Genomic DNA, 13546 nt, shown 5'->3' with positions numbered 1-13546 from the left:
TGATCTAATAAAAATACATTTTCACTTAATTATGTGAACAAAAAGTTGTTTATGTAGATATAAGTATTTAGTCTATTATCCGGAACTACATACGAATATTCAATACCTAATTATACTCTGGACATTAAATCTAATAGAGATTAAATATTAGATTAAATATTATTTTTTATTAACTTAACTTGCTGTTAAAAATAATATAAAATTGAAAAATATTTTGATATTTACATAAATATAATTAATACTTAAATAAATACTTTATTCGAAAAATCAATATTTAAGACTAAAAATAATGAATAATTTTAATATATAATATATATTATATATAATCTCTTAACGTAGACAAATATAAATATAGATAGCTGTGTAATATTATGATCCAACATCATAAAACAGCCACAAATTATGAAAAAAATTAAATCTTAAAAAATTAAGAGGGGTAGATAATTTTAAATAAAATAAGCGTTGAGACAGAAAATAACTGTTAAGATATATGTAAGAATGAGCGATATCTTCTATTTCAATCGCTGCTTGTATGTATTGTAATATAAAATAAATTATTATTTTTAAGTTTATAAATATTATTAGAGCTTTTTATTATTAATACTTCACCAAATAATTTTTCCAATTGACAATAATTTATACTGACCATTAATTAGTCAAAAACAATATTAATTTGTGTGAATCCGTCACCATAGTATAATTCAATAAAAGTCAAATTTACACAACGTGAGTCTGAAATTTAATTTTGTTTTTATTTCTAAGTACCTTATAGCTATTTAATTGAACATTGAACTATGGCTGATGATGGTAAGTATAACCGTTAAATTCGAACATTATATGTTTATGCACCTATACCTAACAAATTGTAATTATAAGTTTTACATATATGTATTTTTTCCTTGTTTAATTGCAATCTTATAAATAACTGATCGGTTATTTTGTGTATCCATCGCACGCAGTGCATAATATACAGTTAAATTATTTTCTATTAAATTAATAGTAGAGTATATAACATAAAAAATGCATGGAAATTAAAAGCGAGAAATAAAATGAAAAGTATAGTTACTTTCGCTGACACTTTAGGCTATGCGGATGATTTGATCGTGAAATTTTTTAAGGGCAATCTAATATAAACTATGAATTTATATTTTAATAATAGTAATTTAACTTCGGCCAACTGCAGGCACATTGTTTTTTACTAAACCTTTCCAATTTATAATCGTTTATAGTTTTTTAGACCTGTTTCCGAGATAGTCTACCCATAATATTATAACGGTTTCAATTATCGACAGTAAATAAGGTACTTGCTATACTACCTATTATACTCGTAGATTTTCATTTGAAAATTATTCAGTATACAATCATTATTTTGTTTGGAAATAGTATCAAAACATTGAAAAAAAAAGTTAAATGATACAACCGAATAAATAAATATAAGTATATCATCTAATAATAATGATAAATAAGTTATTTGTTTTCATTTAAGTCATCAATATAACTATAAAGTAATTGATTTTGAACTGAGCGATGAATGTATTGATTTTGTGATGTTTTTTTTATCAACTTGTTTTTTTGTATTAACGTTTGGACCGTTAAAATTTATCTATCTTTTTATCGTTTTCAATTTTATCGCTGTTGAAATATATGATACAAATGTTATTATAGACAGACTAATTTTATAATTTTCTACCAATTTTTATTTTTTATCCATATTTCTTAAGTAAACAAAAAATACCGAAAACAGATTAAAAAAATGCTTAAAAGCTGACATAAATCTTGAAATTTTTTTTTTTTTTTTATTAATAAAAATATTTCCCTCTGCGGCATAGGCCATTAGAAAATCTAGTATTGTTAAGATTAGTATTCGTTTTTATGTGCTTACATAAGAAATATGCTTAGAACTAAAAAATAAAATCATAGTTCGAAATCATAAAAGTAATCATTGTAATATTATTGTGTTTTTAAGTATTTGATTTTAAAAATTTTTGCATTCTATATTTCTACAAACTATAATAGTAAAATAATATGTAACCATTTATATAAACAAATATATTAAATTTTCATAAATCAAAAACTCAAAATTAAATTCATGAAATTTATTTTTTAGCAACTTATAAGGGTTGAAAAATGAAACTCTTAATACCCTAGAGTAACTTTGATCGAGGAATCTAATGAAATACTTTTTAGTGAGTAAATGAGCACAGTAATTATTTGAAAAGGACAAATAAAAACAATGAAATATTTATCATCATATGATAGGTATAAAATTAATTTTTGGTGTTGACAGTATAAATATTTGCAATTTTCTCTTATTCATTTTTAAAATATTAGAATTATAATACCTATGTTTCTGTCATATCTAAATATTTGGGTTTATTTGTTTGTTATTTTTTTTAATTTCATTATTTTTTAATTTAATTTTAATTTTTTCAAAATTTTCCTGAAATACATCATCTAAACTTAGAGATATAGAAATACATTTTTGAAAATTTGTGAAACAGATAACATTAAGGTATAAGTAAGACTATTTTTATTTTATTTCTTATTATAATACTCTTTAAATCTTCGTTTAGTTTTTTCCTTGATTTTTACTTTATTTTTTTTATTGTATCGTTTTTAATTTCTGGTTTACGTAACGCACGCTCTTCATCTAATAGTTAACGCCTCTTTTTATTAATTTTAAAAGTGGCAATTATTTGATAAAACCATATTTTTCAAAACTTTTTTTTTAAATAACAGAGTAATTTAAATACAATTTAAAATGTCTTTCTAAATAGATGCTGACACAATTTCCAATCAGAACCATTTTCGTAAGCAGCAATGATTTATTATTAACTTAAAATTGACATCATGATAACGTTATTGTCATATCTGTATTGTGATCTACTTGATGATGACGTACATTCAAAATCTAGAATACAGTAGAACTACTTCCCAGTTTCTATAGTTGTATCTAACATTGTTTTTATTATACTTCACATTAAGTATTGTTGTCAACACTTTGAATAATCATCGGCAACTATATACAACTAAAGCAAAAGTTATTGAACTATGTACGTAAATATTATTTAATTATGCACACAATAGTGACTTAACATAATAATAATTGTTTTAAATTGTTGAAGAATATTTTTTCAATTTATTATTATAATTGTATCGAATAAATTGTTAACAATTTAATGATTTCTTATTATTATTTAACTCTATAAGATTATACATATTTCAGACCACTCATCTATTGCATACTGGCAAGATGTGATGACTCTTGAGCTTCTGAAATAATTATGAAATCGATCTTAAGCTATGTATTACTGCTGAAGGGCTAATACAAAATCATAATAAATATACATTATACAAGGTGATAAACCAAGCATGTTCATTTTATTTTTTTCTTCGGTAACGTAGTTATTCAACATTTGATTTTTGACATTTTTAAATATACTTTAAGAGCGTATTTTCAAATTTTTTACTTCAATAGAAAAATATTGTAGAGAAGATTTGCACAAAAAAGTTGTACACGTAGTATGACTTAAATTATACAAAAATAAAAATACCCTAGTAACGCTATCTGTCTAATAAAATAATTTATGGGTAATACGTAGCGTAATAATATTATGTTTGTATTTTATTTACAAGTTTACAACTTATAGACACAAAAACTAAAATACGATGAACAACCTATTTTTTCCATTAAAAAAATTAATACAAATAAAAGAAGAAGCACAAAGTCAATACCGAACTGTGTGTGCAATAAAAATATTCAATATTTTAGAGTGTATTAATTGTACAACTAAAACGGTTTTTATAATAGAATTTTGATCAATTACCAACAAATTTATTTATAATAATTGCGTCATTTTTTTTTTTTTTATTCACAAGTAAATATTATTTGTTTTATTAAAAATGATTTCTTCACAATCAAACTCTGTGGTATTTTAATAAATAAGTAACAATTTTTCGTCTGTAAATGATTGATATCCAAACTATCCATTGTCTTTTTTGCCATTTAACATGATCAGTGCATTTAATCGTTGGTAGTCTATTTTAGATCTTAGATTACATCTTATTAAATTAATTTTGCTATAAATGTACTTTTTCAGCAGTAACAGCAGTAACATTAAAGTGATATGAGTATACGATAATACTATGACTGACGGTTTTAGCGACGGCGCAACGTTGTTTGAAATCGATGTTCGGACGTTCCTTGGTGCCCACCAAATCAGCGTAGTATTGACGTATTTGTAAGTCGTCCCACCGTTTTTTGTTTTTTTTTTTTTATCGTTTAAAATACTAACAGTGCATTGTTTGTGACTGTCGTGCGTATAGGCATAGAAATTCCAAGGACTACACCATCAGGTATGACTTTCCAGGCTATGTCGGTGGTTTTCATTAAATAAGTGGTTCTTGCCTACTTGTCTATTTTTCATGAAGTGTTATATTCTAACTTCTAGTAAAAATAATGTATTATTTTAAATAGTTTTTAAGAACTCCTAGTATTATCCCATATTATTGTTATTATTATTTTATCGCAATTTGAAATGGTTATCGGACACTAACGAAGGCTTAAGTGGATATAACGACATCATTAACCACAAAAAAATTACTTATTGATTGTTGAATTAATTATTTAATTGTATTTGTAAAATTTATAATAATCTTGACGTATCATGTGCATTATTTTTGTTTTCAATTACAATAGAAATCCGTAGACAATTAATGTAGTTACATATAAATATATAATTGTATAAAATAAATTTAAAAAAAATCACATTTGAGACCATTACATTATTTATAAAATGAATATAAAGTATGTACTAAATTGAATATACTTGTTGCATATTCAAAAAATAAAAACGGAAGGAATAAGTATGTATAACATAACAAAATATATCGCAAATTATGTTAAAGTAAAACTATTAGAATAAAATGTGCATTTAGTATATTGAACACAGTAAAAAAATGTTCCCAGATCAAATTTCAGCGAGACCACTTGGAGCTAGCAGCTCCTCTTCACGTTATTTTTTTATTATGCTGGTAAGAAACATCCCTAGAAACGTGGTCATTTTTTTTTAAACCTAAAATGAAAAACAAAACGTTTGAGTGCAAAATTGTCAAAGTTATTACTAAATGCGTATGTATGTCTTTCTTTCCATTTAAATATATAAGTAGGTATATAAGATAATTTTTTTTTTTATCATGAATCAATCATAGTTTTTAAAAATATTTTTTACATAGTTAATAGGTTATAAAAACAAATATATTTAAAATTTCTTAATTATTTGTGCAGTACATTTTTAATTTCTTATTCTGAAACAGAATATTTTTCAGAGTATTTCAAATATTTCAGTATATAAAAATCAAATTTTCAACGAATTGTTTATTAATTATAGGTATCAGAATATAAATGAGCGGTTTTTTAACATAGGGATAATCCGTAAAATGTTGGTCTACGACTCTGTTCATTTAAATTTCAAATACATAAACTACCTACTATAAATTACTGGTCTATAATTAAATTTTTACACATTATAACTCAAAGTAATATTCTGTTCCAGAACATGAAATAAAATATATAAATGTCATTGTAAAAAAAAAAAATAAAATTATTATAATGCTAAAAAAATAGTAAAAAGTATATACATTTGATTTTTCTTTTACATACAATTATATAGGTAAAAGAAATAAACGTAAAAACTATTAAAGTTTTTGAAATAATGAGTGGTTCCTAATAAAAAAATCACCTGATGAATATATACACCAATAAACTCACCCCAAATATAATTATTCAATCTAAGACAACTGACCAAGTAGATAATTGGTATGATGTAACTAAGGAACGAAAACACGAAGATAAATCTTGGAATCGTGTTTACATAAATGTCGATGAGTAAGTATACCCATCTGCCGTATTGAATTCGCAGCGTGATCATCCTGATAAAAAAAAAAATATGTCTGCCATTAAGTGTGTATTATTTAACTAGCGAAAATCACAAAAACTCATTACGAAAAATTATAACCATGCATGCAATATTATGCCTGTACCTATAATAATATAATATAATATAAATATTATTATTGTCCATAAATGTAAATTATATATTGTTATAATTTTATCTTATTTACGATTTTTATTAAGAGTTTGAAGTATTGTTTTTATTTTTAATATTTTTGTTTTATGTACAGATTTATTAATCGAAGGGGTTTTCTATGGAATAAATGTATAATAATAACATCATTATTAGACAATATAGACTACGGATGCACAGTAAAAAAATAATGTCGCGATACTGCGTGAATATATACACCAATAACTATTTACATTAAAATCTAATTATTTTAACATTGATTAAAAATTAATAATAAGAACAATTTAAAAAACGTAATTTTTATGAACGAGATTGGAAATTATTGAGTTTTTTTTTTAAAAAATGTAAAAGTACTAAAATGCGCTATCACTAATCGAAGTTTTCATATACCTGATTTTAATTGACTTATCTTAAAAAGGATAATCTTTTTCTGCAAGGTAAACAACTTTTTAGAATATTATGATTTTTCACGTAGGTAATCTTGAGTTCAAATATTTTTAAATTTGTGAAATCTGAATAGGAATTTTTTTATGAAAATTAAAAGATACCAGTCTTGAATCCGAGCTAATTTTCCATTTAGAGTATTTTTATTTTTCCAGTAAAAATATATTACTTAAATGCGCTGTTGTGTGATTATGTGAATTATTGAAAAACTGAACTCTACTGAAGTGTATTGCCAAAGAACAGTATTATTCATTCATCAAATGGATTTTATATATTTTTGTTCTTGTGGTAACAAGTGAATGTTATATTGTAAAATGTTGCCCCTTATTTGTCATTAAGTAGCTGTTTCCGTTCTCCTCTCCAAAAATGTGCATTATTTTTAAACCTATTATTTCACGCATAATAATATTTTAAATAAAACTATATTAGGTTTAAAATAGAAATATGTTGACATTTTGAAGGAGGGTATGATAAACTTCTACGTTTTAAATAGTAAGTACCTATATAATTTAGTGAAACGTAATATAAGTTATAACATATTATTATATCGAAGTTTTAAATCACAATAATCGGTAATATAATATACTGACATATTATAAATATAACAGCAGGGAATTATACATAAGAATCATTCGTACAGTACATGACTTTACGTTCGTTGTTATAAGTAGGTACTAAATGTTTAGATTTATCCTGTGTGAGTTACAGGTCATTTTTTACAATATACCATATAACGCTTGTAGTATATTTAAAATGTTTTTTAACCCACTTATTGCTCACCGACGTCATTGGAAAATTATTCAAAATGTCTAATTTACTTATAAACTCTCCATCGTTTATTCGTCTATGTTCATTTATTTAAATATTATATATATATATATATATAATACCTATATTACAAGACCTATAGCATAATAATATCATGTAACATAATATAGATAGTAGCTTACGTAAATAGGTAAATAGTTTCAACAGTGACAAGACTGGTAATGGCTGGTTTTACTCTTGGCGATGCGTGGTAACAGAGACACAATTCAATAAATACAATGAAAATAGGAGTTGTATGAGACACGTGATTGATAAATACTGGTATGATATTATTTACAGCTGATGGATAAATAATATCATTAAATAATACCCATGCAGACCAAAAGCCGCTACACACACACTGTAACATATCGAACAAATAATTTGTAAACCATTAGTAAAGTACCTAATAATAATTTATAAGTAATACTCGGTAAACTTAGCTGCGAGTGTGCACTTTTTAAGGGGTTTAATATAGGCAATTTTAATGACATTTTGAGGAGAATTAAAATAAATATATAAGCTAATTTTAAGTAATTTAATAAATGCCACATGTCAGTAATAACTGTTGTATAATAATGAGATTATATAGAAAAACAGTTTCACAAGACACAAACTTACGAGCACTTACATTATTTATAATAAATTTACTTAATTTTTACACTACGTATATAGAAGAAAATGTAAATCACGTTTTTATTTTTTGATATCAATACTCAATCATTTTAAGAAACAAAAAAATACAAAAAGATACAAAAAAGTAATTAGGATTGTCTCTAGGTTGTCAATAATCATTTCTTCTGTATGTATAGTAAAAAATCTGATAAGGCTTACTATGAATCCTCTCACGGTACATTTATTCCACGCGAAACTATTTTCAAAAATAAATTACAGATTGCATAGCATCCTCTTAAGTGATTAAGATTTGTACAGAAATAAAAAGTACAAAATCATATAGAATAATTATTGTAGTATTATAGGTATTATTTTATACGTATTAATAATTTTTATATTAAAACATATTCATTTAATATTGCTAATCGGTAAAAAAAAAATCAGTAAGTATGTGTATTTACCATAGATATTGGCAGCATCACAGTCATGAAAAAGAAGTCATTCACCTCTCGAATTTTGTTGAGCAATTTTCCAATAATGACAGACTGTGGAATCAATTCAAAGAAATCCAATATTGTAGCTATTATGAAAAATCCTAAATGCATGATCTAAAATAAAATATAAGTAATAATATTTGTTATTTATAACTGATATAATATCTATAAGTCGCAATGACTCAAATAGGATACTCACACTAGACACTATTAAACTTAAATTTTTCTGTTATAATTTACCATAATATGAATAATTTTACAACACTTAAAAACCAATTACATTCTAAAAATTATTTTTTGAGAAAACGAAAAAGCCGATGTCTAACCATTAAAATAATTTTTATATACAAGAATTTATTATTATGCAGTAATCTCAACAAAATTTTATTAAAAGTAATCAAGTTCTAAATAATATATTTAACCTAACCTATTTTTCAAGGTTATTAAAATAATATCACTTCATAAAATATAAAACGGTAAAAATTATTTTCAGTTACCAATTTTTTTCTTTTCATCCATTGTTATATTCAATTAATTTTAAATATCATATTTATTCGTAATATTTTAACTATTGTTTAAAATCTAAATAATGTTTTCAAACTACCATTTATATAATATTATTATTACTTGAAAGTTATAGTCATAGAATTATTTCCGTAAAAAAATATTATATCAATTAATAACTAGTAAATATCAATATGATATTGTTATTTTAAGTATATTAACATCTACCTACACATATTTATTCTAGCATAATCTTATTGAACGTATATGAAAAAATTATGTTACATGTCTACTTTCACTTGTGAATCAAATCATGCTAAAATAATATTGCACATAATTAAAATAAAGAATAATTTATTTTTACGAGTTGTAAAAAAATATATTGGTAAATTTTATAGAACTCTTGTCTATTTGCAGGTTGAGAGGATGTCGTGTATTCGCTATTTGTATCCACAGCATTTGTTGTATTCTTTTCTTAAAAATGCATAAAATGGCATATTTTACAATCAGAATAATTCACTGTCACTCTGCAATTTTCAAAATTCTTTTTTCTAATTATAAAAAAATAAATTATGGTGAACGTAGATATTGTACTTATACAATTTACAAAATCACACAAATACTAACAATTAAATATATAATAAACAAAATATAAATGATCAGTTAAAAGTTTAAACATAAAACATGTATATATATTATCATAAATTACAAAAGTATACAATTTTAAGATTTTTTCTCATTTCTTTTATAGTTAAATAAAAAATATTTTTAAAATTTTAATGTTGTAGCTATCATTTTATCTTAAAGTTGTCTCCGTGGATTATTGGCTAAAATTGCTATTAATTGTGAAATTTTTATTATAACCTCAAGTATAGTATAAGATAAAAACAGAAAAAACTGATCAACTAATTGATCTACAATTTTTACCTATGAATTGACATTTTAGTTTATATTTTTTTATTAATAAATCAATGTATGAATTAATAGTCCTCAATTTTTGTTTTAAAAATCAAAGTGCATAGGTATTACAAAATTAGCCACATCCTTGACTATGTCGAAATCATTTGACCGCCACTGTGTCCTCTAAAGAATATAGATTAAATAAAGTTCTATTTAAGCTGTTTTTCGAGTATAATGATTTACCATTATTTCTTACAAGTTAAAATTTGATTAAAGTAAACAAATTATTTAAATTATATAGATAAATTTTTTACTTAAATAAACAGTCATAAATCGTTGTTTATTAGATATTATTATATATAGCATAATATTGTGTTGTAAACTGTGCATTTCCTGTTTCATTTAATATATATATATTATGTGTGTGTGTGTAAAAAATTAATCATAATGCAATATTGCAATTTAAAACCATATACATTATACACACATTACATACAGTATATTTTTAATTTTGTTGATAAAATAAATTTATTATTTAACTTAATCCAAATTTAAATTAAATTGCTTATCAATAATTTAATAAGTACTATTATGAATTCAAACTTTGTAGAAAATTCATTAGTACCTTGCATTACATGTAATCTTTTGATTTTTTTAAATTTAATTTCCTTCGCTGTTTGAAATACCTACAAAAGATTTATAACATTTTATATTATAAATGAATATGAGATAAAATATTGACATAATAAGATCATCAATATTCATAACTATCCAACAAACTAGAAATAGTATCAAATATTAATTTTAAATTAATCTAAAACTTAAACTCATTTAGTTAGATTATACGTACAGGCAGGTATAGTAAACTTAAATACTTAATGTAAATATAAAACAAATTATATAGCATAAATGAAATAACGAGACGTGCTTACGCAAATCCGAAATTGGCAAAATCTGATTTTTTTTTAAACATGGACATTTGGCATATTTTTTTTACTATACAACCTTTAATATGACGATTCCGTTAATTCCAGGCACATTCACTGGAATTACTAAATATATAATAATACATAGTTATAAAATATAAATATAATTTTGTTGTTTAAATGTTATTATATTTTATTCATCATGAATAATTTTCGTTTTGCTAATCGTAAAGTATTACTGTATTTGTGTTTAAACTTATCTTAGTATCAAAACAATACACGCGAATAGTGTATTATTTAGATAGGTACTAAGTACCTACTAACTATCATCTCAGTAGTTTTAATCATAAATTGATTACTGGATCAGAGTTAAATAATAATTGTACTTGTCAAAAACTAAATTAAAAACTATGTTCTGAAATAATAATAATTACGTATAATATTTAAAAAAAATACAATTAAATCGATTTTGAACAATAAGATACTTCATAAAAAAATAAATATTATTAATACGAAATATAAATCAAATTAATTTGAAGTGAAAATTATCAATTATATGCATTGAAAATTTTGTAGAAAAAATTATTTTATAATTCAATAATTATTCAAGTATTTCATGTATCTATATTATAAATAAAGAATGTATAGATATTTTGAAATGTTTGCTCATCGATATATGTAATTCATTGTCTTCATAAAATTATCAAAATATATTCATCAATAATATCAGTAATAAAATATTTAAAAATGAAAACGATAGAAATAACGGTTTTAACATAATATTTTATGATATAGTTTAACCTATAGTTATGAAAACGTTTAAATTTTAAATATTACTCTATATTTTTATCGCATGTGCACTTTTTTTCCGACAAACACCAGTCTTGTAATAAATTAATTTAAATTATTGATTAAATTTAATTAATATAACGTTATCTAATATATTATTTTATATTTTTTATGTTTGTTTATTTTTGATGCATATCTGCCATATTAAATGCATACTTGAATGTTTTTTTTAAAGCCAAGTTTCCTATGCCTATACATTTAAAAATAGTTAATTGAAAATATTATATAAAATATAGATATACTCGTATCTGTTATACGTCAAAACAGTTATAAAGAAGATTTATTCATTTGAAAATAAACTTATTGAATAGTAAAAAAAATATCTTATCAATAATTTATTTTTATTAATTTACGGACAAAATTTAATTAATTTAATAAACACGCAATAAAAATATCTCACGGTTAAACCATATCAAAATATTTTAGTATGTACAAACATTAAGCTTATTAATAATACATTTTTGTAAGTAGTGACCTTTATTATATACTACTTAGTACCTATTTAATATTTTTTATTATAGTCAAATTCAGTAATATTATAAAGCCAAAAAATATTTTAGAAACCAACAATTATCCCAAATGAACAAATTTATCATATTTACACACAAAAAAGTTGTATACAATAAATGATACATTGCTTATGTAGGTACAGTACTAAATTTGTTTTTGAAATACTTAATTATCATTCGAAATTTATTTTCATTTTTTTTTTTCTTAAATAATATTTAAATTCCACAAAAAATAAATAATTTAGTAAATTACTATTAAAAACAAATTTAAAACCAACATCATTTACATTAGACATAAAGTGCGTACAACATGCAAGTGTTTCATACATATTTACGATTTTATAACTTTATTATCAATACATTGAATTTAAAACTGTTCAAAAAGTATTTAAAAAATAAGATTACACGAATAAAGTTAAAAAATAGTTATCAATTTTTTATAAATAAGAAAAGTCAACAAAACTGCAATAAAATTGAAAAACATATCAAAAATTATAATATGTTGCACTAAAAATTTTAGATTTTAATTCATACTCGCATGAAACGATATTCTAACTCACTTATAGCAACGATTCCAAACAATAGTGGAAATTTGCGAATGCAACAAAATTCGTGCCCTATACTTTTAAGTATAATAATTATTAAAAACTCATAAACTAATCGTTCAAAATGTGTGTTTTGGAATGGTAAAACATATAATTTTATTTAGAAAAAAAAAAAAAAGTTTTGCTCTCAACGACTTAAAATTATGAAAATAGATATTTTCATTAACGTTGTAATAATGAGGATGGTCTTTGTAGGAGGGTACTCACCAGTGTCCACATCGTAAGCATGTACGACATGAATTTTCCCACCTCGCTGATGGTCGGGAACACGATCGAGTCCCAGTCCACAGAACTGGCCATCCACATTACGTGGAAATACAGCCACGCCAACGTCCCATGCACCACGAGCCGGACGATGGCCGCGGGCGGCTGCCTGACGCCGCTGTCGATCAACACCTTCGTGCACATGTCGGACCGAAATGATCGGACTCATCGCGCATCGTGCCGGGCGGTGGTCGTGGAAATCGGAAATAATATTATTGCACAGCGATCTTTGGATTCGGAGCGGGCAACCAATCACGTGATAGGTATATGTTATTGTAACGCTGTGTCCGGTACCCGACCTACCTGTTTGTAAGTCACGATACACGATATCATAATTATATTATTTATTTTTTTTACGATATAAATAAATTATAAACCGCATACATATAAATTTTCATTGGTGTGTGTGTGTGTGTGTTTGTATGTTTTTTTTTTTTTTTTTTTTGTTGTTGTATTTGAGTTTTTCCATTTCAGAGCGCGACATGTTCATATAATCATAATAATATGCACCTACATACGTAGCAATTTTCGAATCGAAAAAAC

General features: G+C 23.9%; 1 protein-coding gene across 1 annotated transcript; it reads right to left on the bottom strand.

Annotated features, from left to right (window-relative positions):
- Window positions 1-4853: 4853 nt before the first annotated feature.
- On the bottom strand, window positions 4854-13181 carry LOC112591738 (androgen-dependent TFPI-regulating protein-like). The gene is made up of 5 exons (XM_025335651.1): window positions 12947-13181; window positions 8414-8560; window positions 7481-7698; window positions 5771-5931; window positions 4854-5075 (listed from the first exon to the last, which is right to left on the bottom strand). The coding sequence occupies exons 1-5, from the start codon at window positions 13145-13147 to the stop codon at window positions 5011-5013; spliced, it is 792 nt and encodes a 263-aa protein (XP_025191436.1). The 5' UTR covers window positions 13148-13181; the 3' UTR covers window positions 4854-5010.
- Window positions 13182-13546: the final 365 nt, after the last annotated feature.

Source organism: Melanaphis sacchari, unplaced genomic scaffold, assembly GCF_002803265.2.
Source record: "Melanaphis sacchari strain LSU unplaced genomic scaffold, SCAv2.0 Contig141_pilon_pilon, whole genome shotgun sequence".
Classification (NCBI taxonomy): Eukaryota; Metazoa; Arthropoda; class Insecta; order Hemiptera; family Aphididae; genus Melanaphis; species Melanaphis sacchari.
This window is presented reverse-complemented; position numbering and strand designations above follow the sequence as displayed.